Source organism: Mustela nivalis (assembly GCF_964662115.1).
Source record: "Mustela nivalis genome assembly, chromosome: 19".
NCBI lineage: Eukaryota > Metazoa > Chordata > Mammalia > Carnivora > Mustelidae > Mustela > Mustela nivalis.
Genome location: NC_139038.1, coordinates 37,008,929 through 37,032,874, shown reverse-complemented (window position 1 = coordinate 37,032,874; position 23,946 = coordinate 37,008,929). Strand labels below are relative to the sequence as shown.

General features: G+C 60.0%; 2 protein-coding genes across 2 annotated transcripts; both read left to right on the top strand.

The window, feature by feature from the left end:
- Positions 1–829: 829 nt before the first annotated feature.
- On the top strand, positions 830–14,536 carry GREP1 (glycine rich extracellular protein 1). Its single transcript, XM_082713317.1, has 37 exons — positions 830–1,487; positions 1,685–1,717; positions 2,559–2,588; positions 2,718–2,747; positions 3,279–3,314; positions 3,654–3,686; positions 3,784–3,837; positions 4,079–4,111; positions 4,223–4,276; positions 4,720–4,752; positions 4,843–4,875; positions 4,952–4,993; positions 5,837–5,869; positions 5,963–6,022; positions 6,711–6,743; positions 6,818–6,850; positions 6,935–6,970; positions 7,187–7,216; positions 7,299–7,331; positions 8,127–8,162; positions 8,582–8,611; positions 8,705–8,737; positions 9,770–9,823; positions 9,963–9,995; positions 10,075–10,104; positions 10,333–10,368; positions 10,678–10,812; positions 11,086–11,130; positions 11,381–11,422; positions 11,538–11,570; positions 12,004–12,063; positions 12,146–12,175; positions 12,266–12,325; positions 12,480–12,593; positions 12,861–12,905; positions 13,005–13,058; positions 13,275–14,536. The coding sequence occupies exons 1-37, from the start codon at positions 1,232–1,234 to the stop codon at positions 13,298–13,300; spliced, it is 1,821 nt and encodes a 606-aa protein (XP_082569443.1). The 5' UTR covers positions 830–1,231; the 3' UTR covers positions 13,301–14,536.
- A 4,731-nt stretch (positions 14,537–19,267) lies between these two features.
- On the top strand, positions 19,268–23,876 carry CLDN9 (claudin 9). The gene has a single exon (XM_082713390.1). The coding sequence runs from the start codon at positions 22,742–22,744 to the stop codon at positions 23,393–23,395; it is 654 nt and encodes a 217-aa protein (XP_082569516.1). The 5' UTR covers positions 19,268–22,741; the 3' UTR covers positions 23,396–23,876.
- The last annotated feature ends 70 nt before the right edge of the window (positions 23,877–23,946 follow it).

The window sequence follows — 23,946 nt, the reverse complement described above, 5'->3', positions numbered from 1 at the left end:
CATGGGGTGGCTGGGCCCAGGGGCCTGGGGCCCCTCCCAGCAGCCAGTAAAAGGTCCAGCCCTCAGGATTCTGGCTCATAGCTCTATGCCAGGCAGGGGAAGCAGTGGGCACATGGGGGCACCTCACCGGGGACACCAGGCTGAGGGGACCTAGTGAGAACAGAGGGGCCGTGGGAGTGTGGTCGTGGTCCTAGGGTGCAGCCTGGGATGTGGGTGGAAGGGCATGGACAGGCACGTGTCCGTGCTGGGGGGCATCTGCTCAAATCCCTGCTGTGGCTAGAGGTGGCCTCTGCATGTGCCATGGTCTTGGGAGCCCTGCAGCAGGCCCACTCCCCACCATAGTCCCTGTCTAGGCCCTCAACCCGTCAGGCAGCCCCACCTGATAGGCTGCCCTCCTTAGCCAGAGGTGCCAGGAGGGGCTGGCTGGGCAGGGGCCAGACCCTCAGACAGACAGGGTGTGGAACATTTTGGACAAGGGCCCAGAGGGGCTGAGTCACTGCTGTCCCCAGCCAGCTCAGAGGTGGGGGGTTCACTCCTGGCACTTCCAGGCCTGCCTCTTCTGTCTTCTCGTAGTTGGCTCCCCACCAAGCCCCCCACCTGGCCCAGGCTCCAGGCTCTTCTGCCACCCTAGAAACAAGAGTGCTTCCTATCTCCACTGCCTCCTAGGCAGTGCCCCTCCCTCCAGTCCCCCAGCCTTGGAGTCACTGCTGCTAGAGCTGAGCAGGAGACCAAGGTGACACCGAGAGGGCCTCCTGTGGCAGGTGGACTCCCACCAAGCCTTCAGGCAGTGGCAGTGGTCCCTTGACAGGCTCCTTCTGTGTCACCGCTTCTTATGGAAGGGGGTGGGGGCAGCTCCTGCTTTGGTCCCGGAGTCTCCGGGCTTAGACGAGCTAATTGCCTGGCTCTTCCTGGACAGCCTCATTGTCAGACCCAGTGTCCTGCACTGCTGCTTCTCCACGTGCCTCTGGGACACTGTGGCCTCTGCCCCCCACTCTCCATGCAACACAGTAACTCCTTCGGGCTCTGCTGCCAGCCCCCCCCATTTCTGGGCCTGGCTTTCCCTCCTCTCTCCAGCTGTGTTTGGGCTGGGCCTGGGGTGCCTGCCTTTGCCAGCTGCGGGGAGGGAATCTGAGCCCCCAAGGCCTGGCGCCAGGGCCCCAATCCTGACAGGGGCGGAGTGAGCCTCGGGGGCCAGGTGGGGGCCTGTCCGGGCTGTCAGCACTCATGATGGATGAGGGGTGGGGCAGGGAGAAGGCCGGGCTCTGGAGTCCTGCCATGGAAAGAGGTGGGGGGCTGGCCCCCTGGGGTCTGCCAACAGAGCCTCTGCCCCTCACAGCTGGGGGGCCTGGGTGAGAGACCCCACCCAGGAGAGGTGCTTAAAGGCCCAAAGGGTGAGTGTCCTCCCACTCCACTCGGCATAATGCGCACCTGGGCCTTCCCCGCAGCCCTTCTCCTGCTCTGCCTGGCTTCAGAAAGCCTACAAGGCGGTGAGGGGAGGGCAGGAAGCAGGCAGCTGAGATTGGGGCTGGGAGGGCTAGGGACAGCACTGGGCCAATGCTGGGGCTCTGGGTGTGTGAGTTCTGGGGGGCAGGATTATGGGGGGGTTCAGGGACAGATGCCTGGGTCCTTCTCCCTCTCCATCTCTGGGGTCCCCATCCCGAGTCTGCGCCTCCTTGCTCCCCAGGACTACCTCCCTTGTCTCCGGGCTCAGGGAAAGGTAAGTGGTCCTTGTTGGCACTGGGGTCAAGGGAGAGGGCCTGGTTTCTCCCCTGCGGGTCCAGGAGATCTCTGGGAGAGAGCCCCAGATGTTCCCTACCTAGTTCTGGGATCCCGATGTGGGGCCCAGGAGAGCACAGGGTCCCTCCCTGTCTTCATGGCAGACACTCTTGCCCGTGGTTAGCTCGAGTGTGGGGAGCAAAGACACCCCACACCTTTGGAACCAGGGTGAGGTACGGCAGCACATCAATGGCAGGCATGAAACATCTCAGAGGAGGGGCTTGGAACTGGGTCTCCAAGGGGGTCAAGCTAGGACAGGGAAGAGTAAGGACATCCTGGCAGTGAGAAGGGGCAAAGGCTGGGAGGTAGGGCGGAGGTGAGAAGACAAGGCTGGTGGCCAAGGGGCTGGGCAGGTAGGGGCAGAGTGTCGCAGAAGAGTCTTCAGTCTGGGGATCTGTGGGGTCCTCAGGGTGGGAGAAGGGGCTCCATCCTGAACCTGATGCACCAAAGCTAGCTGCAAGAGAGAAAGATGAGGGGGTGGGGCACCAGGAAGGGAGGGGTCCAGAGACTCTCCAGAGTAAGAATGGAGTGGGGAGGGGGGTGGTGGTCATGCCCCTGCCGAAGGAGCAGGGGGATCTGGCCCCAGGGGTCCAGCCCGAACACCTCCCCCCAAGCCCCTGCCTCCAGGCTGCTCACCTGGTGCTGTCCTCACCCCTCCTGTGACCGGAGAGGAAACTGAGGCCCAAAGGGGGTTACATTCTTGCTTGCACAGCAGAAGGGGTAGCATTCAGGTTCAGCCCTTTGCCCCCTCCTAAGTTAACCCCCTTCTCCGCAACCCACAGGCTTCAGGATCCCCAAAGGCTACAGATCAGGTAAAGCTGGCTGAGAGGATGAGCAGGGTGGGAGCAGCTGTGTCCTCCGAATGAGGGTGAGGAACCCCAGCTCCCAGCCCCTCCCGGCCCTTCGGGCTCAACTTTCTGTCTTCATCCCCTCCCCCCCAGGCTACGGCTTCCCCAGTGGCCTGGGAGCAGGTGAGAAATGGACAAATGGGAGTTGGGAGAAGCACCACCTCAAAAATATGTGGGGACAGTGCTGATCCCACCCCGCTCCCATCCCCAGAGAAGTGAACTGTGACCCTTTCAGGCTGGTCTCCTTTTCCTCCTGTACACACTCCCCTCCCACGTAGGAATCCTGCTCTGATGTCATCTCACCTGTGTGCCCCACCCCGGACATCCCCCAACTCTTTCCTGTCCCTGCTTGTTGTCTGTGCTGCCCTCACTGAGCCCCGTGCAGTGGGGGCAAGTCTGGCTCACTGCATGTCCCCTGGGCCAACTGAGAGTGGGCTCCAAGGCCCCCTTCCCCGTTCACCAACGGGCCTCTCCATCTCTGGGGTGGGCAGATAGGAGCTGAATTCCCATAGGCCTGCTGCTCAGAAGCAGCAGGGAGGGTCCTGGGCCCCTTACCTAGTCCCTGGATCTCCCCTGACTTCTGAGGGAAACCTGTCCAGCCCCAGCTCTGTCCCCCCTTTCTTTCACACCCTTTATCTCCATTTGTCCCCCCAGGATTTGGGAACGGGAATGGGCTGGGAGCCCAGCCAGGTGAGATTGGCGGGTACTAGGGGTTGGTTCGGTTGGTTCTATCTGCCTCCCTCCCAGGCCTTAGAGGGAAGGATCAGAATTTTTCAATGATTGAGGCAGGCAGACAGGGAGCCTTCCAGTTTGCCATTTCTGGTGTGGTCCAAGGGTCCTGTACCCCCACCCTAGTGAGGACTCCAAACCTCCCTTGTTCATCCCTCCCTCTCCCTGTGGGTCCTCTAGCTCTAACTGGCTACAGAACAGGTAGAGGTGGGCCCAGGGTCATTGGGATCTGGGGTCAGGATTCTAGGTATTCCAGAAATGGGATTTGAGACCCTCACTTGGGCCCCATCTCCCTTTCAGGCACTGGAGGGGGTGTGAAGCCCCAGAAGCCAGGTGAGCCCCCAACCTGTTTCTCCCCATCTCTGTCTTGCCTCCCCCCTCCCTGTTATTCTCTTATTCCCCCCTGACCCTCTCTTTTCCTATTCCCCAGGGTTTGGAAACGGGCTGACAATGGGGACCTTCCCAGGTGCTGTCACCCAGCCAGGTAAGGTGGGAGAATAGCTGAGGGCTATTATCGGCTGGGTGGGCACTGGGAGGGTCTTTTCCCAGGCTCCCCCAGGGCAGAACTGCTGACTCATTGGGGGAGGAAAGAAAAAGGGCACTCCTCTTTCACCCCCATCTCAGCTGGGACCCCAGAAGCCCTGTGACCTCTCATCATGGCCTTGGAGCCCCAGAAAGGGGCTGGGGCCCTGGGACTCCCTCATCCACCACTTCTCTCCCCCCAGGTTATGGAGGGGGTGTGAGACCCCAGAAGCCAGGTGAGATGCCCCATCCACGCCCACCCCCCTCTCCACCTTGCCTTCCGTCTGGCTCCCTGTGAAGCCCAGCCCACTCCCTCTTGCTTACTCCCTCTGGCTCTGTCTCCCCAGTATATGGAAATGGACTGGGAGCCGGTTCCTTCCCAGGGCTGGGAGCCCAGCCAGGTGAGGACACCTGGAGCCTGAGCCCGGGGAGGGAAAAGCAGGAGGAGGTGTAGAGTTGGAACAAGGATGAAGTAGGGGAGAAAGTTAGGGGTGGGGCCATGGGGAGGTTGGGGGGCCTCTTGGTCTCTCCTCAGGCCTGGGAGGGGGAATGGATTCTCAGAGGCCAGGTAAGGGGAGAGCAGCCCTCTCTCCATGTCCCCCACTTGGGCACGTGTTACCCCTCTAAGGGACTCCTCTCTTCATTGGGCTGCTGCTGTCATTTCCATGGCCTGAGCGTGGTCTCAGAACGGTCTTTTTGATTTCCAATCCCTTCTCGGGGCATGCTTCCTGCAAAGAGCAGTTGAGGGACACAGAGGTCCTGGGTGAGGGTGGCACAGGTCAGGTGAGCCCCCCAGAGCAGCCACACTGGCCCAGCTCCAGCCCTGCCCTCCCTCTCTCCACAGGCCCTGTGGCTCAGAATGGTGGCCAGGCACCAGGTACGGGGTGGGGGCCGGGGGGCAGAGGCGTGAGTGTGGGGCTTCAAGGGAGCTCCAGGCTCTCTCATCTGGTCCCTGATCCTTTCTCAGGAGTTGGAGGGGGCATAAAACCTCAAAAGCCAGGTGCGCTGCCTGCTGTCCCTGTGTCTCCGTCCTCTTCTGCCTGGCTTCCCCTTACTCCCTCTTGCTGTCTTCCCAGGACTCGGCAATGGGAATGGTATGGGACTCGGAGCCCAGCCAGGTAAGGGCATCTGGGCCGAGCTGGGGTTCTGGGGAGGAGCTAGGGAGGTCAGGGACTGGAGGGCAGAAAACTGACTCCTCGGGGAACAGGATGGGATGAGGTCCATATGTGGCTCTGTGGCTCTGGGTGTTGCCCTAGTCCCTAATTCTCCCCGAGCCCACTCCTCACATTGCTTTTCCTCTCTAGGCTGCAGCTGGCAATAGCCAGGGGCCTGGCCAGGCTGGGGCAGCTTGGGGTGGGGGCACAAGGCTGGAGCAGCGGTCAAGGTCCCGGCCATGCCTTGAGTGCAAGCACAGGGTCTCTTAGGGGCTCCTTCATTCCACCAGCGTTCAAGTTTGCCTGTCCTGGGCCAGCCAGCACGCCCAGTCCTGAGGGGCTTTAACCTTGCAAAGGCCCACACCCTTGGGGTTTTAAGCCAGAGAGAGCCACCCTTGGCCCCAGGGCTGGGTGGGAGGACTGAAGGAGGCTGGGCTCGGAAGCATGGTGGCGGGAGATGTGGGGTTTAAACTTGGGCCAGAGGGCAGCTGTGGGGACAGGTCTGAGGGATGGGTCCCTTGCAGCCTGCCTTCCCAGACCCTCTCTTGTCATAGGCTCCATGGCCCCCTCCCTGACTCTGGTAGCCAGGCTGAATGGAGGGATGTGTGAGGGGAGGGATCCATGCAGCAGGGTGGGGGAACCCGGGGGCCTATTTCAGCACCACCCCACTTTTCCATGTCACCCCCTCCCCCCCAGCAGATGTCACAGCTCATAATCGCTTTGGACCAGGGGTAGCAAGGGGATGGGGTTGAAGCTGGGACCCAGGGCTGGGCTTCTGGGTCCCTCACCTGCTAGTCTCTCCCCCAGGCTTTGGAGGGGGCGGAAAACCCCAGAAGCCAGGTAAGCCCTGTTCTTTGTCTCCCCGTCAGTATCTCTTTGTCTGTGCTCCCAAGCCCCAGATCCCCCGTATTCCCTCTTGCTCTGTCTCCCCAGGATTCGGGAATGGGAACGGGCTGGGAGGTGGCGCCTTCCCGGGAGTAGGAGCCCAACCAGGTGAGGCTCTGAGGCTCTAGGAGCATAGGGGTCACTGGGGGTGCCTAGGCCTGGTTAGGATCTGAGGGAGCAGGAGGGGCTGGGGGAGAAACACAGACAGCCTCCTGGCCTTCCCTCTGCCTGGGAGCCACGTGAGACCCGCTGTCCACTGCTGCCTCTCCCTCCTGCTGTGAGCAACACTGGTTCAGCCCACCAGAGGCTGGCCAGGTGGGAGACAGACCCCCCTGGAGGTTGGGGTGCGCTGGGACGGGTGGACAGGAAGGGAGTGTGAGCACAAGTGGGGAGCCAGGAGCATCTGGGGAAGGGGTTGCGGAGGCCAGGGGGAGGACCGCTGGCTGGGGCCCACTGAATCAGTGGGTGCTTGAGCTGCGGCCTCCAAGAGAGACTGGAGAGGGCAGCGGCTCTGGAAACAGCTCAGAGGCCAAGGTGGCAGGAGCGAGAAAGGAGCTGGCGCTTGGGGAGGCGGAGCCGGGTCACCCAGTCTGCTGGTCTCCCCCACTGGCTGATGCATGTGGTGGCAGTGACAGCTGTCCAGGAGGGACCCAGGCAGTGGGGATGATGTTCAGGTTTCCCAGGGAGTTGGGCCCCAGGGGGAGAGTAGGGGCTCCACTGGGTGGGGGTGGCCGTCGTCGGATTCCAGGGGGAACCTCAGAGAGAGGCTGGCCCCAGAGCCCCTCTTGCCTTCCAGCAGGTCCTGCAACTCAAAATGGCTACAGACCAGGTAGGCACCTTCTAGGGCTCTAAGGACATCTGGAGACGGGGACCAGGCTCTCATCTGCTCCCTGTCTTCACTAGGCTTTGGAGGGGGTATGAAGACCCAGAAACCAGGTGAGCCTCACCCCTGCCTATCTCTCTCCACCACCAAACCCTAAACTCCCCTCTCCCATTCACACAGCCCCCTCTGTCCCCCAGGGCTCGGGAACAGCAACGGCTTGGGAGCCCAGCCAGGTGAGACTGCTGGGGTCTGCGGGTCAGCATCTGGGCACCCTCTCCCACCTCCCTCCAGGCCTGGCAGGGGCAGGATTGGTAAATAATGGGGGGGTTGTTGAGCGGAAGCTTCCAGGATTCCAGCTTTCGGGCTTGGCTTTGAAGCGAGCACCTCACCTCTGTGTCAGCTTGACCCCCCAGACCCCATCTCCCAACTCACCCTTCCTCTTCCCACAGGCCTAGTGACCCAGAATGGATACGGAGCAGGTAAAAGCAGGGTGGGGAAGACTCTGGGGAGGCCTTGAGATGGGGCTTCTGGGCCCTTCACCTGCTCCTGTATCTTCTCCAGGCTTTGGGGGGGACATGAAGCCCCAGAAACCAGGTGAGTCTGGCCCGGTCTTGTCTGTGTCCATGGGCCCCTTGAAGCCAGAGCACCCCCTTCTCAGGCTCCCTGTCACTCTCTAGGATCTGGGACCTGCTGGGAGGCATGGCCATCTCAGGGGCCTGGGCCCAGGCTTCTCTCAGGGAGAGAGGAAGGCGGAGGGCTGGCTTCCAAGTGGTGGGGAGGTGGGAGCTTAGCCTGTGGCCGGGGAGGCCTGGGGAGGGAGGAGGTGACCTCTCCCTTGTACCGCGGCTTCTTTGCCCCACACTCCCATGCTGAGGCTCTGTCCTGCCTCCTCCTGAACCCCTCCAAAACCAGCCCTTCCTGTCCACACCTGTTTGTCCTCCTCTGGATATGGGAGGACTAGGAGGGGCACCTGGGAGGCTTAGTGGGTTAAGCCTCTGCCTTCGGCTTGGGTCATGATCTCAGGGTCCTGGATCATATGAGGCTCTCTGCTCAGCAGGGAGCCTGCTTCCTCTGTCTCTGTCTACTTGTGATCTCTGTCTGTCAAATGAATGGAATCTTTAAAAAAAAAAAAAAAAAGAAGAAGAAGAAGAAGAAAGGACCAGGAGCCCAGCTGTGAGGGGTGCCGAGGAGTTGGGAGAAACTGGGGGCACAGGGGACCCTGAGGAGAGGTCTGGTGGGTGGACATCAGCCTCCACCTCCCCAAGCCTGGGGGGTGGAGGTAAAACCCAGAAGCCAGGTGAACCTCACCCCTGCCTGTCTCTCTCCACCTCCCCCAAACCCCGAGTTTTCCTGCCCCCATTCACACCCCTATCTATCTGTCCCTCCCAGGATTTGGGAATGGCGACGGGCTGGGAGGCCAGCCAGGTGAGACTGGTGGGGTCTGGGGGGTACAAGTCTGGGCATCCTCTCCTGCTTCCCTGGCGGCCTGGCAGGAGGGTGGGTTAGCCTAGGAGCAGCTGGGCCTCCAGGCTGGGCTCTTAAGGGGGACCACAGGCGGTTCCCCCACCTGAGCCAGCCCCAACCCCCTGGTCATCCCTCCTCCCCGCACGGGCCCTCCAGCTCCCAGAGGCTGCAGAGCAGGTACTGAGGGGAGAAGAGAGAAGGGCCTGGCAGGGAGCACTGGTCCTCACCCAGGCCATGTTGGGGGCGGGGTTTCCTGCCAGACTAGGTGAGGGCGGGGCTGGCGATTTAAATGGAAGTTGCAGGAGGCCCCGGAGGCCTGGGTTTCCGGCTCCCCCCGACCCACCCCGGTCCCCCGTACCTGAGCCTCTCCATCTCCACAGGCCCTGCGGTTCCCGTGGGCTACGGACCAGGTAGGGAAGCGGGCGCTGGCGCCAGACCCTGGGGTTCTGGAGAGGCCCAGAGAAGGGGAGCAGGTCACTCACCTGTTCCCATCTCTTCTTCAGGCATCGGTGAGGGCGGGAAGCTGCAGAAACCAGGTAAGGCTTTCCTCCCTGTGAGTCCTGCAAGACGGGGACTTCTTTTTTTTTTTTTTTTTTTTTTTTTTTTTTAAAGATTTTATTTATTCATTTGACAGAGAGAGATCACAAGTAGGCAGAGAGGCAGGCAGAGAGAGAGAGGAGGAAGCAGGCTCCCTGCCGAGCAGAGAGCCCGATGTGGGACTCGATCCCAGGACTCTGAGATCATGACCTGAGCCGAAGGCAGCGGCCTAACCCACTGAGCCACCCAGGCGCCCAAGACGGGGACTTCTAATAAGATAGAACTATTTGGTCTCCGGGTCCTGGCACAGAGCCCGTCAAAGCCTAGGAATTCCCTAAGTGCGGAGACCAGTAGAGTGTCTTTTGTTATGTTAATGGCGACTTTTGGAGAGCCTCGTGTCTTCTAAGGTTGGGGCTGCTTGCTGGGGGCACCCAGCTTGGGACTGGAGGGTTGAAACTTTCAGTCCCTCCCTTGACCTCTGGAGATGGAAAGGGTCACCAGCCGTGCCTGTGTAAGGGAGCCTCCCTAAAACCCCAAAAGGGCTTCTGGGGTGGTGGGTGACCCCTTGGAGGCCTGGGGAGTGCAGAGGCCCCTCCAGACTTCCCACACGCCTGGCCTCTTTATCCTCCATCTGCTGGCCCCGAGTGCTAGCCTTTATAAAGAGCCTGGATTCTAGTAAGGAAACTTTTCCTGAGTTCTGTGAGCTGCTCTAGCAAATCGGTCCCACGCAAGGAGCTGGGTTCCTAGCCAGAGGGTCAGACGTACCGCTGGGCTGAGGGTGCTTGAAATGAGGAGGTGGGGGACTGAGCCCTTCACCTGTGGGGTCTGAGGCTGTCTGCAGGTGGCTGGTGTCAGGGTTGAGGCATGTTGTCAGACACCCAGCTGGTGTTGGGAGAATTGCTTGGTGCTGTGGGGAAGTTCTAGAATTGGGGTCAGCGTCAGAATCAGGCCCCCACTGCTCTCTAACCCCAGAAACTGTCTATTCCTCTCACTGCTTTCCCCCTTCCCAATCCACACACCCTGTCTCCCAGTTTACAGGAATGGGCTGGGAGCCAGAGTCTTCCCAGGCCAAGGGGCCCAGCCAGGTGAGGGAGGCCATAGGGCGGGGTGGGGGGGTGGGGGGGTGGGGAGGGCAGGGCCCCAGGGGGCGCAGAGTTGGGTCCTGGGAAGAGAAGGGGCAGGGTGGCATCCAGCTGTCACTCAGCCTATTTCTGTCTTTCCCAGGCCTGGGAAGGGGCATGAGCCCTCTAAAGCCAGGTGAGCCCATTCCCGCCCCTCCCCCACCTTGCCCTGAGGTTGCCGCTGCCAGAGCCCTCACACCTGCTTTTCTCTCCAGGCTTTACTCCCGGACTGCAGCTCCCAGCAGGTGAGTGTGGCGGGGGCTTCAGAAGGGGGGCACTGGGCTCTTTCTTGGGAGCTTGAGGTCTGAATTCTGAGGGGGACTGCCTCTCCTGCAGCTCTGGGAGGAGGTGTGAAACCTCAAAAGCCAGGCAAGTGAGAGGACCCCCCCCCCCATCCTACACCTCCACCTGCCTCCTTCCAGAACCCTCCTCACTAAATTACTACCACTCATATCCCTGCTTTTTCTCTCCAGGATATGGCAACGGAAATGGGGTGGGGGCCCAACCAGGTGAGGCTCCTGGGGGCAGGGCTGGGAGTGAAGGGAGATGTACCAAGAGAAAGGCAGGAGGGTTGTTGCTGGAACACAGAGGGTCTAGGTGGGCCAAGAGCAGGAGCCATGTTAGATGGCTGGGTCCTCTTGTACCCCAAGTACCACGGGAGTGGGGCTTTCTCTGGCCTAGCCATGGCCTCCCTCGGAAGCTGTGTCTGCCCTGGAAGTCATTATGGGCTGGTGGCTTGGCCAGGCTGAGGCTGGGAGACTGGCCTGGGGCAGGCGCTAGCCTGGGTTCACTGCCCTCCCCCTTCCTTCCCCATCTAGGTCCCTGCCATGGGAGGGTCTCTCCACTGCTTCTCCCCAGGCCTCCCACTTCGGGGGTCCCTTCTGCTAAAGGGGGCGGCAGCTGGGGCCCCAAATCCCAGCCCTCTCCCCCAGGGCAGAATGGCAAGTTCCCAGGTCAGTGTGGAGTAGGGGCCGGGGATGGGGCACCAGGGGATCCCTGGTCCCAGGAGGGGCTGGGTCTAGCTGGGCTGCTCACAAGCCCCCAGGGCCATTCTCTAGCTAAGACTGAGGCTTGTCACTGAGAGCCAGCTGAGGGAGAGCCTAAACTCTGGCCCTGAGACCCCACGGAAATCCCATTATGGCAGGTGCCCCCATCCCGGGGCGGGTTGCAGCATTCCCAGCCCTCCCCACCCTAAGATCACTTCTGTCCTATGGCTTTCTTCCTAGCACCGACTCCTGCCATCCAGTGGGGGCTGAAACTTCAGAAAGCAGGTGTGACTCTGTCTGCCCCCTGTCCCTAGTCCAGATCAGGTCACTCCTCCATCATCCTTGGGCTGCAGCTGTCCAGGCTCCTAAGGCCAGGAACTCCCTCCCTGAGTCTACCTGTAGTCTCTCTTGCTGCTTTCTAAGCCCATTTCTTCTGGTTCTGTTCCGTGTCGATAGGGAGTATCCCTTCGTCCTCAGAGCCCTTAAGGTCCACATTTGTCCCCCAAGGAGTTAATGGCCCCCATTCTCCTCACAGGATACCAGCCCCTGAATGGCTATGGACTGGGAACAGAACTGGGTGAGGAGGCCCTTCCCCTTTCCTCCTCTCCTCACCCCTAGCTCAGGAAGAGGGGAGTCGGAGGCTTTATCTCTCTCTGACTCCTCCGTCTCTGCCCCCATTTCCTCTCTCTCAGGCTTTGGTGGTGGCCTCAAGCCTCAGAAAGTTGGTGAGCCCCCTGAGCCCCCAAGGGTGCAAGCTGGTATCTTCCCTGCGGCAAGCCCTCTTGTCCTTGTGTCTTGCCCTGGCTGGCTCTCTCCCTGAACCAGCACACATCCCGTCTGCAGCAGGCCATAATGCCGGCCAGAGACAGGCCGGAGACAGGAGTCTGCTGAGGGTCAAGTGCACACTGAGGTAAAGTCTTGGGTGCAAAGGGAAGCGGGCCAGAGGGAGGCCAGGAGAGGCTTCCAGAAGGTGGAACAACAGAGTTTGCACAGGGTTGGTTGGCTGAGCATGGGGACCGTGTATGTGAGGCCCTCTCTGGGTTGCCTCCGAGTCAGTCTCTGTCTGTCTGCTGCCTCCTGTCCCTCCACTAGCTGGTCACCCTGAGCCCCACCCTCAACCCCCACTCACCCAGCCTTTCTCCCACTGCTGTCTTACAGGTTTTGCTTATGGGAATGGTCTGGGAGCTGGGGTCTTCCCTGAGGCCGACCTGCAGCCAGGTGCCTGGGAGTGCTGGGGTGGGCTGGGGGGCCCTGGACTGAGGGGTTCCTCCTGTCTCTGACCTTCTCCTCCCTCCTCCAGAGTTTCCCAGGACCAGTGGCTTTAGGAATGGTGAGTCAGGGACAGAGGACAGAGTGCAGGAGCTGGGGGCAGGGGAGGGCCATCCAGGGGCTAGGCAGGAATCACTTGGATTTCTTGCAGGGTATGGGGAGGAAGCACCAGTGTACCCCAAAGCAGCAGTTCCAGGCTCTGAAGGAAATGGTAGGAAATGAGTGTTTAGGGGGTGAACCCTCCCTGGTAAGGGATGCGGGGACCAAGCCAAGCGGGCAGCGACCTGAAACCCCAGGGGGCTTGTGGGTTCCTGGATGTCTGGTGCTGGTGGGCAGGGGTGCCCACAGTAGCTCTCCTTCTGCAGGTCAGGCCAAGGCCCTAAGGGGCTCTTCTTGGCCCTTCATGCAGCCTTGGGGGCTTGCCTTGAAGCCTGGATACGGGCCTGGAGGCACATACCCAGGGGTCGGAAGCCAGCCAGGTAAGGGGGGATGCGGAAGAGCATCGTGGGGTTGTCAGGGCTGGCTGTAAGGAGCTGGGTCCTGGGCCAAGGTGCACCCAGAGCCCTGCAGAGAAGGCGTGGGACAGGGACAGGAGGGATTAGGTAGGAATGGATGGGGTTTGAGGAGACGGTTGGAGCTGGGGACCCTGAGTGTGAGCCTGGACACGAGACCAAGATGGGGAAGGACAGACACCATGTGAGGGCCACTGGGGACTCAGTGCTCCCACCTTCTGTCCCTTCCCCCAGCGACATATGGACAGCTAAGGCCAGAGCTGGGTCCTGGACCGTTTGGTGAGTGGCGGTTTCCCAGGGCCCGGGGTGAAGCTGGGGAGTGCAGGGGGGCTCTAAAGTCCCCTGGTGACCCGGTGCCCTGGCTGATCTATGCCTTAGGCAGCCCTCCAGTGAAGAGAGACAGCAGTGGCCCACTGGAAAATGGCTATGGAGGTGAGAGGGGTCACGGTAGCCCTGTCCCCCACTTGCCCTGTTCACCACGGTTGCCTCTCCAGGCTGCATTGGGGCTGTCCCAGCCCTTGGAGGACACTCTCAGGTCACCAGCAGGTATCTGCTGAGTGATCTTAGAGACCAGAGGTGGGAGAGGGTGCAGGTCCCCTGGGAGGTGAGGAGGGGTCCAGACCTCACCAGGGCCCTGCCTTTTCCCAGGCCACTGTCCTCTTGGGAAATGCTGAACACCGAGGCCCTTTCACTGCCCACCCTGACAGCCTCTCTACCACAGCCGTGTGTTGGGCGAGGAGGGCCAGATCCTGGGGCTTGGCTTCTGGCCGGGGGTCTCCTGTGGGCTAAGAGTATTAATAAAGGTGGCATGCTACCCTGTTGGCCTCTGTGTACTGTCCCGAGGTGGGGCAGGCGGGGGGTGGTTGCTGGTTGGTGTGGGGGCAGTCCAGGCCACCACTTCATTCATCTGTTCCACAAACAGGACAGCACTTTGTCACAGTGTCGTGGGGGACACATCCAAGTTAGGGAGGGGACTGGTGCATTCTTTATGTCTACATTTATAACCAGCTTATTAGTTATTCAAGTAAAAATCTTTCTCTCTTAAGCCTTCTACTTGCCTCCCAATGTTATTGCACTGATCAATTTTATAATTTGATGTAAAACTCACTTTCACATTCTCCGCATCATGTTCAGTTAGATTATGGGTTTGAGGGGCACCAGGGTGGCTCAGTGGGTTAAAGCCTCTGCCTTCAGCTCAAGTCCTGATCCCAGGATCCTGGGATCGAGCCCCGCATCGGGCTCTCTGCTCATCAGGGAGCCTGCTACCTCCTCTCTCTCTGCCTGCCTCTCTGCCTACTTGTGACCTTTGTCTGTCAAATAAATAAAATCTTAAAAAATTATAAGTTTGATAGATCTGACTCCCCCCCTGAATATTTAGCGTGCCTTACAAACCTGACTAGCTCAATTCCCATAGACACTTAAATTACACGCAGAATCTCCTTGATCTGCAAATCCCACCAGTAACTTCTTCCTAAGCACTTAAGGGGCTCTTGGAAAGGAATAAATCAGAACTTTAATATCTCAGATTACTGAACATTTCAAACGTCTTGAAAAGCCAGTTACTAATCCAGTATCCTATTAGTGCTAATGGATTGCTGCTTTTTATTATCCTCTGATTACAAATTTGCTTGCCCAGAAATGCAGAAGCAAAGGACTCTTTTTACTTGGGTCCAGAACGGAAGTTGTACAACTGGCGTTTGACCTGCCACTCTGAACTTTTCCTCAGAGACAGGCCAGTCCCACTCAGCCACTCAACCGACTGAGCCACCCAGGCACCCGGTGGACTCTGCCTTTTTCACAGAACTTGGTTAAGCCTCTGCCTTCGACTCTAAAGGTCCTGGGACCCAGTCCCTCCTTAGCCGGGAGTCTGCTTCTCTCTCCTTGCTCCTCTCTCTCCAACGATGCACGTGAGCTCTCGCTCCCTCAGATAAATAAAATCTCTAAAAAATATATCCAAATAGTCTTGTCTTCCTCTGCCCCACGGTGGTAGAATAAGTCACATCTTTTTACTGGTTTTAGAAAGAAAACCAGAAGACAAAAATGGAGCCACTTAGGCCAAGTCCCCCAATGGGAGGCTTAACACCTAACTTAATTGCAGTTCCCACCTCCCCCAGAAAGTCTCAACCTGTCAGGGATTTTCTGGTCAGCATGAATGAGTTAATGTCCCATGGGCCCTCACTATCCACCCCCACCCAAAGGAAGATGAGGTAATCCATCCAAGGCAGCCCCCCCCAACCCCAGCAAGAGAAGGTGACCTTGCCTGGAACAATCTTTTTTGCTACAACTCCCTTGCCCCCTCTCCCTCCTTCCTATAAAAACCTTCCATGCTGTACAATTCCTGGCAGCTCCCTGCTATTTGGTGGATCAGATGCTGCCCGATTCTTGAATCACTTAAAGTCGATTAAATCTGCAAATTTACTCGGTGGAATCTTTGTTAACACTGGAGAACAGGATTGCAACCCAATATCTGGGCATGGGGCAACCCAGCGGACTGTCTCAGTGAGGGCAATGGGTGATAGCCTTCCTAACCCACCTAGAAATGTTCTGTTATTTTAATAAAAGTTTCTATATCCCGATTTTATTTATTTATTTTTTAAAGATTTTATTTATTTGTCAGAGAGAGAGAGGGAGAGAGTGAGCACAGGCAGACGGAATGGCAGCAGAGGCAGAGGGAGAAGCAGGCTCCCTGCTGAGCAAGGAGCCCGACGTGGGACTCGATCCCAGGACGCTGGGATCATGACCCGAGCCGAAGGCAGCTGCTCAACCAACTGAGCCACCCAGGCGTCCCCTATATCCCGATTTTATTTTATTTTTTTTAAAAGATTTTATTTATTTATTTGACAGAGAGAAACCACAAGTAGTCGGAGAGGCAGGCAGAGAGAGAGAGGGAAGCAGGCTCCCTGCTGAGCAGAGAGCCCGATGCGGGACTCGATCCCAGGACCCTGAGATCATGACCCGAGCCGAAGGCAGCGGCTTAACCCACTGAGCCACCCAGGCGTCCCCTATATCCCGATTTTAAAGAGATCGATCATTCTCTCCTTTTTCCCGATTGTCACCCGTCATTTATACCCTTTGTTAAGGTAAATGCTCCATGTCATCAAATTCTGGTTTTGAATGATCTTTTCTTAAAGATAATTGAATGGGAATCTGCATAGGTCTTTTTTTTTTTTTTAATTAAAAAAAAAAAAGATTTTGTTTATTTATTTGACAGAGAAAGACACAGGGAGAGAGGGGTCACAGGCAGAGGGAGTGGAAGAGGGAGAAGCAGGCTTCCAGCTGATTAGGGAGCCCGATGCGGGGATCGATCCCAGGAGTCCGGGATCGTGACCCAAGCTGAAGGCAGACACTTAACGACTGAGCCACCCTGGCACCCCTCTGCATAGGTCTTGACCCACTCCCAGGCGTCTCATTCCAGAGTCCCCCAAGGGCTAACCTCCTTCGTCCGCGCGCGGCTTCCGTGGCTGCACCCTGACGCCAGGTGGGGGCGCCAAATGCACATGTGCAGTGCCTGGTCGCTGGGCTGGTGGGAGGTGGGCCTGTGGGACTGCGGGGCGCCGTGATTGGTTGGGACACTCACAGAGAGCGCTGCCGCCTCTGATTGGCCGCCCGGAGTAGCTCGTGCCCGCCGGCGGAACCCACGCGAAGGCGGCCCGCGCGCCGGCCGGTGATTGGCTGGGTCGGTCCCTGCGCGCGCGCGGCCGTCCGTGGGAAGGACCGTCGAGGCGGGAGGCCGGCGCCGCGCCCTGGCGCGGACAGCAGCGGCCAAGCTGGCGGCGCGGCTCCCCCGCTCCCGCTCGAACCCGCGGCTCGTCCGCGCCCGCGCCCACTCGCGGCTGGGCCGGGCCCGCGCGTCGCTGTCGCTAACCCCGCCGCCCGCGCCGTCCCTGCCGCACCCTCCGCTGCCCGGCCTGCCGCCCGGCCTGAGCCCCGCGCAGCCGCCGACGCCCTCGGCGCTAGCCCTGGCGGAGCTGCCGCCTCTGCCCGCGCTTCCGCTGCGGCCCGAGCCCCTCGCGCCCTGGGGCCCCGGCGCCCACCTGGCGCTGCCGGAGCTGCCGCCTGAGGCCTGCGTGCCCGCGCCGCCGGCCGCCGCGCTCGCGCTGCAGGACCTGCCGCGCCTGCCCGCGCCCGCGCCTCCGCCCGCGCACCTGCCGCTGCCGCCGCTACCCGAGGCCGCCGTCGCCGCCACGCCCGGGCCGGTGGGCGCGCGCGGCCGGCCCCCGCTCGTCGCCGAGCCGCCCCCCCAGCCGCTGCCGCCGCTGCCCGCGCGGCCCGCGCCCTCCAGCCTGCTGGCGCCGCCCGCGCCCCGCGCCCCCTGGTTGCTGCCCGCCTTCCCCCCGCCGCTGCCGCCGCCCCCGATGCCGCCGATGCCGCCGCCGCACCTCTTCCTGTCGCCTCCCTGCTGACGGCGCGGCCCTCCCGAGACCGTCGTTCCCGAGGGGCTGCGGGCGGGTTAGTAACCAGCCCCGCCTGGGACTGCCGGGCCGGGCGCCCTGACCGCCTTCCCCACCCCGACGGCTTCAGAAAGCCCTGGACTGCGCAAGAGGGAGGGAGTGTCCGGGGAGCCGCCCAGCTTTGGGTTGGAAGCACCAAGTCTAAAAATACATTCGTTTTAAAGAATAGGGTCTTTATTCCATTTTCCCCGCCCGCCCTACAGCAAGCCTCCTGCCTGGTTATTTGAGACCGTAACTCATCCGTGTGCTGATAAGTGCGCGGCTTATCAGAGCCTTCTGGACAGGGACGGGGTGGGGGGGTTGTTGGGGCGCCCACCGCACTTGGCTTGAGGAAACGAAAACAAGAGTTTGAAATGCTCTGACTGGGTCCGCAAAATGTCTCATTTTGCCCTCTAAAACGAAGGGTTTGGGTCCCATCACAAGGCCCTGCCCCACTCTGCGTGTTTGGCTTCCGGAAACCTGCCCGCGGCCTTACGAGTCGGGAGTCAGGCTGTGAACTGAAATAGATCCAAAGGTTCTTCCTGGGTGCCCCGGAAGAGCACTGGTGCTGATGGCTAACCGATACTGGGCCCAGGAGCAGCAGCATCACATGTAAGGACCAGGTCATCCCTACCAGGGACAGGAACACTCCCAAGGTGAGTCATGAAAGGAAGCTACTATTCTCCCCCCACCGTTGCTTGCCCTCTCCATCCCTACCCTGCCAGGTTCTCCCCAGCGGCGCACAACCCTGAATAAAAGTTCCCTTTGTTACTCAGGTGGCTTGGTCTCAGGTAACCAGGCAGATGTCCTATCTCAATGGGTCTTCTACAGGTCCAGAGTGGTATCGGGAAGCCAACTTGACCTTGGGCGACCTCTGAGAGCCGGGGATCCACCAGCAAGAAAGGCAGTATATGAATTTCCTGGGACTGCTGGAGCAAATCACCACAAACTGGGCCACTTAAAATAAAAAGAATCTGTTCTCTCAAGGTTCTGGAAACCAGAAGTCCAAAATCAAGGCATTTAGGGCTGTCCTCCTCCCAAGGCTCTTGGGGAGGATCCTCTCTTGCCTCTCCGAGCTCTTGGTGACCCTGGCGTTCCTTGGCTTGCAGCCTTGTCCCTCCAGCCTCGGGCTGGAGCTTCACCCCGCCTTACCCTGTGTCTGTGTCTCAAATCTTCCTGTTTTTTTTTTTTTTCTTTTGACACCCGTCACTGGGTGTAGGGCCTACCCTGAATCCAGAATGATCTCATCTTGAGGTTTTTAATTTATCTTAATTACAGCTGCAAAGACTGTTTTCAAATAAGGCCATTTGTTTGAAAGCCACGGGTTCCAGGGCTTAAGGCCTGGCCTGTGTTGAGGGCTACCATGCAACCCATACGGGCAGTGTTCTTCCCCCGGAGAGGGGGCGCTGGCCCACCTCCAGAGCTGTCTTCCCAGCTTCCCCAAGCCCTGTGTTTGACACCTTGCCTCTTGCTGACCTGGAGCCCTGGGTGCCCTTGCAGTTCATCAGCAGGAGCCCAAGCCACTAAGTACCTTAATGACCCCCTTTCCCCTTTCTTGAATTATGGCCGAGTTCCCATTCCTGCTGGCTTGCTTCCTCCACTGACATCCTGCAGCTCTCCTCTCTCCGCTAAGAATCAGACTCTGCAGGAAGGACAAGACTGAAGGCACGCTCTGAAAGTTCACAGCCTTGAGGTGAGGGGTGACCCCCACTCAGAACCCCAGATGGGTAACTGCCGCCAGGTCTACAGAGTCTGACCAGAGTGAAAAGACCATGATGCTGTTATCAAAAGAGTCTCGTGACAAGTCAGGCCCTATAGTGATCCCCCCACAAGGTGCGTGGGGTGCTCCCTGCCCGGGCAGATTCTTGTAGCGCCCCTGGGGGTAGGTAAGGCCGACTTCTCCCTTCCTTCATTTTGCAGCAGGGAAGCAGCTGAGGTTACTGCACTGGTGACTTACCCAGCAAGGTCTGACCCGTCCTCCCTGAGGCTGCCCACAGCAGATGGGCGCAGAGCCAGTGACCTTACAGCGGGGTTGGGGTTGGGGGTCTGGGAGGGGGTCCTCCCGGTGTGATCAGATCCAGAGGCAGTCCAGTGCACAGGCTTTCTGGAGCAAGCTGCCGGGTGCCTGGAGGAGCGAGGGGAAGGAGGGAAAACTGGCTGGGGAGGAATGGGGTAGGATGTGGGGGGGGCCAGGAGGGGGTTGTGGGCAAAGAGGCACTGGGAGCCCCAGGTCACCCTCCAGCCCTGGGCTCAGGGCCTTGAGGTCATGGTCTGGAGCTGCTTCAGGCTTGTCCTGTTTTTCAAAGCACCTGTGGGCAAGTTTCCATTGAGCTCTGAGCTTGTTTCATTGTCTGGAAAATGGGGGTAGAGAGCTGTCATGGGACTCCAAGGTTTCATCTGCACCTTTTGGTTCAGGGGCCCGGGGAATCTGGCTTTTCTACCCACAAAGTCTGGGGCTTTGGGCACCTCTCCAAAGCCGAGGCTGGTGTTCCCTTGGAGTTGTGCAGCCCCCCCGCCCACCCCATCCTCTTCTTGGCACCATGGTGGCTCTGGGACCTTCAGTTCCCCTCCTTTGTCTTTGGGCCACACTTTTCCCTAAAAGCCTGGCAGCTGTTGGGATTGGAGTTAACCTGCTTCCGCCCTTCCCCTGCCTAAGCCCAGCACCGGCTGCTTCCGCCCACCTGAGTGGCCCCACCCCACTGTCCCTCCACAGAACAAAGATCTGGTCCAGTTGTGCTACTCCCCAAGCAGTGAGTGGAGTGAGGCCGCCCTCCCTTCCCCCGTGCCTCAGTTTCCCTCCACAGTCGTGTGTTGGGGCGGGTTTCCCTCCCCCATCTCTTTCCGGAGCGGAAGCGGAGGCGGTGGGGGTGGGGAGTCCAGCGGACTTGGAGGTGGTAACAGCGCAGAGGGTGTCCGGGAGTCCTACCTCCATATCAATGGCATTCCAGCCCCCACTGACGGTCCCTGCTGGGCCCCAACTTTAACCCTTTGGTTCCCGGATCCCACGCAGTCCAGGTGGCCCCAGGACCCACAAGACGGCCTAAGGAGGGCTGAGGGTGGGAAGCCTGTCCCGCCTGGGGACCCTGGGAATCCACCCTCGGCCACTTAGCCCTCCTGCTCGTGGTTCCTCTGACCAGCCCTGCTGACCTCTCCTTGTTCTCCCACAGCCTGTCCCATGTTCACCCCCCAGGAAAGCCTTGGCTGGGGGGTCTGTGTCTTCAGCCTCTGAGCACCCCCTCCCATGTGGCCAGCCCACCCCTGGCAGTGTGCAGTCTTCTCTGCTCGACTGTTGACCTGTTGAGCCCAAGAGGAATTTGGATCTAGAACACTGAGGGTCATGGGTGCTGCCCCCGGGGGCAGGACGCTTAGCCAGGGTGTGTGTGTGCAGTGCACACAGGGACTGTCACAACGCTGGGGGTTTAGAGCTGCCGGTGGAACGGAGGGTCCTTGGCACCAGGCCTGACTGCAGGCTCATAGGCGACCTGGGCTCATCAGGGTGAGTTGATCTCATGAAACCCTAGGCTTTCTCTGAGTCTAGAGAGCAAAGAGACCCGGGGCTGGGCTGCCCAGGATGGGAGGCCCGAGGGAGGGTTGCTGGAGCCCTCAAAGACTTGGGCTTCAGGTCGCCTCGACAACTGCTTCAACCTGTGTGTCCAGATTCCTCCAGGCCCCCAGGCTTGCCTCTGTTTGCCCTTCTCCTCAGCCGCCCCTCCCCAGCGTGAAATCCAGGGCCCCAGGCGCTGGATGAACTGGGCAAACAGCCCCGAGATTCCCCAGGATCACTGCAGCCTGCAGGCTCAGTCACGGCCCCCTCTGGCCCCTTTCCACTCCCTCAGGGTCCGCGGGGCCACCGCAGTCTACCCCACAGCCCTGCTCTTGGGTGCTGGCCTCAGTCTCCCTTTCAGCAGTTCTCTCGAGCTTTTTTTGGTAGATGACCTTGTTGCAAATCTGATGAAAGTATAAACCTTTCTTCCCCAAAGTGCTAAAACCGCATTCCCAGAAGCAGTGCACCCACTGAACGGGTGGAGAGGCGCCCAGTGCACATCACGCCCAGGGCCCTAGAGCGGTGCCTTCAGAGCCCATGTTGGGGGGCCCCAGTGGCCCTGTTACTTCCCAGGTTGACAAGGGGTACCCCCTCATAGAGCAGATAGGCCATGGGCACTCCCTTCTCAGGAGGAGGTATGGAAGTGAGATGCTCTTCTAAGTGGGGCCCCAGCTCTGCCTTAAAGGCACCCAGTAAAGTGTATGAAAGGAAGGAATTTTCATCAGCGTCTCCCATTCTTTTCCCCTCAGTTCCTAGCACCCAGAAAGGGGCTTGAGGGAGTTCATGACCCCCCATATGAAGGGCCCATGTTTGTGGGTCATGTAAGGTTTCTCACAGGGGTATTTGACCTAAGAAGGGTAAGGACCTTGACCTTCCTGGTTGGTGGCAGGATTTGAATTATAGTCTGAGTCCCAGGTTGCCCCCACAAGAGGAGTCACAGGCTCCGACGGGGTCTCAAGAGTGGGAGGGTCTTTCCTGGGGACAGTGAGGCAGGGTTCACATGGGGTCACCTTCTTGGGCTCCTCCAGAGTGACCATTTACTCCTCATGGCAAAGCCTTGGGTCCTGGGGCCTCGCCTCCAGCTGGGGCTTCTGTCTCTGTTACTCTTCCCCCTTCACCCACAGACCCCTGTGTGCCCCTCCCCTGCTTTCACAAGAAATTCTTTATCCCTTGGCCCCTAGAGACCTGTGGCAGCTCAGCTGGGCCCTCAGTTTCAGTGTGGGGGTGGAGACAGCACACCTGAGCTGGGGTGGGGGGGGGGTTTCTAGGCCGTTGCCTGGGTGATGCTACCTGAGCTGGGCTCCAGGCACCTGTCTCCCAGGGAACAGTGCGGGCGGGGCCCCTCCCTTGAGAGCAGCCGGGGCCACTGGGCTGAGACTGAAGACAGATCAGGTTCCCGGGGCGGGCAGGGGGACGAGCTGGGTTGGGGGGTGTGTGATACTGGGGGATCCGGGTGTGTTGGCAACACGGAATGAAACGCCTACAGGGAGGAGTTGCTGGGGGAGGGGGCGGCGGCCTGAACCTCTACTTCTCTTTGCCGAGACTGCCAGAGCTCCATCCCCCGCCCTATTCCTTGCTCCCCAGCTGGCCAGTCTGTCCTTTCCCTTGTCCCTGCATTCCCACAGGCACCGAGGTTCTTTTCTTCCCCATTCCGGTTGCAGTATCCCCTCCCAGGCTCCCCATCCCACCCCTAGCTCTGCCCGCTGCCTGTAGCTCCCGCTTTCCCCAGTCTCGGCTCCACTGCCCCTCCCCTGCCTCCACCTCAAAACCCCGCCTGCACCTGGGAGCCGGCTGAGTCCCCAGGTGACACCCACAGACGGTGTGCCGCTGCGCCTCCGGCGGGACAAGGCTCTGCTCAGCCTGCAGGTGGGTCCGGAGGGTCTTTGCAAGCTGGGTCACGGGGGCAGTGGCCAACAGGACCCTCGAGAGAACGCCTCAGCTGAGGGCTGTGAGACTGATCTGTGCGCGTCCGGATCAGAGAGAGGTGCTTTGCAAGAGGCCCACGGATGTGAGGGACAGTCCTGGCCAAGGCCACTGACTCCCCCACGTCCTGGGCACTGAGACCCCCCACCCAGTAACAACGGGCCCACCCCTGGGAGTCAAGCAGGCCGTCTAGGGTTAAGAAGACCTGAGCGGACAAGATGGCTTCAACTGGCCTTGAACTCCTGGGTATGACCCTGGCTGTGCTGGGCTGGCTGGGCACCCTGGTGTCGTGTGCCTTGCCCCTGTGGAAGGTGACCGCCTTCATCGGCAACAGCATCGTGGTGGCCCAGGTGGTATGGGAGGGTCTGTGGATGTCCTGCGTGGTGCAGAGCACCGGCCAGATGCAGTGCAAGGTCTACGACTCCCTGCTGGCGCTGCCCCAGGACCTGCAGGCTGCTCGCGCCCTCTGCGTCGTTGCCCTCCTGCTGGCCCTGCTCGGACTGCTGGTGGCCATCACAGGGGCCCAGTGCACCACGTGCGTGGAGGATGAAGGCGCCAAGGCCCGCATCGTGCTCACCGCGGGGGTCCTCCTCCTCCTCTCCGGCATCCTGGTGCTCATCCCCGTCTGCTGGACCGCACACGCCGTCATCCAGGACTTCTACAACCCCCTGGTGGCGGAGGCCCTCAAGCGGGAGCTCGGGGCCTCCCTCTACCTGGGCTGGGCCGCTGCTGCCCTGCTCATGCTTGGGGGGGGCCTCCTCTGCTGCACGTGCCCTCCACCCCAGATTGAGCGGCCAAGAGGACCAAGGCTGGGTTACTCCATCCCCTCCCGCTCAGGGGCTTCTGGACTGGACAAGAGGGACTATGTATGACGTGGAAAGTGTCCCTGGAAATCCGCAGCTCAGAGTCTTGACCTTGCCCCCACTGCCAACACCTCCCGAGGCAAAATGCCTTTCCCAGAAGCTCCAATCAGGGCTGGCTATGGAGTGGGGTCCCTACAGGTCCTTCTCCTACCTTGCCCTCTAGGCAGAGCCATAACTGACAGGGTGTGCCCCTCTGCCCCCCTAACCTCCCCACTCTGCTCCCCCTGTACGAACTGCTCACTTCTTTGATCCACAGCTTAGGCTGGCCATCCTCTTCCTCTGAGGCTACCCCTGGCCTAGGAATTCGAGCTTCACCCAAAGGGCAGAAGGTCCTTGGCTCCAAAATAAGGAGGGGATCCCTGCCTGGGGTGGGTCCTCCCCAGCCTGGCCACCACCTGAATCCAGAGGTCCAGGCCAGGAGCCCCAGCCAATCACCCCACCCTCTATGCCCACCTGCCAGTGGGAAATAAACAAGAGAATTTGTACCTTGGCTCTTCTGGTCTGTGGCTGGGTGGGGAAGACCAGGTGGCCTTCCAGGGGGCTGTCAGCCTACGGCTTGT

Coding starts and splice junctions, on each gene's coding strand:
- CLDN9 (XM_082713390.1), top strand. CDS start 22,742: ATGGCTTCAACTGGCCTTGAACTCCTGGGTATGACCCTGGCTGTGCTG.
- GREP1 (XM_082713317.1), top strand. CDS start 1,232: ATGAGGGGTGGGGCAGGGAGAAGGCCGGGCTCTGGAGTCCTGCCATGG. Junction 3,687..3,783: donor TGTGAAGCCCCAGAAGCCAG/GTGAGCCCCCAA, acceptor CCTATTCCCCAG/GGTTTGGAAACGGGCTGACA. Junction 8,163..8,581: donor CGGGCTGGGAGGCCAGCCAG/GTGAGACTGGTG, acceptor CCATCTCCACAG/GCCCTGCGGTTCCCGTGGGC.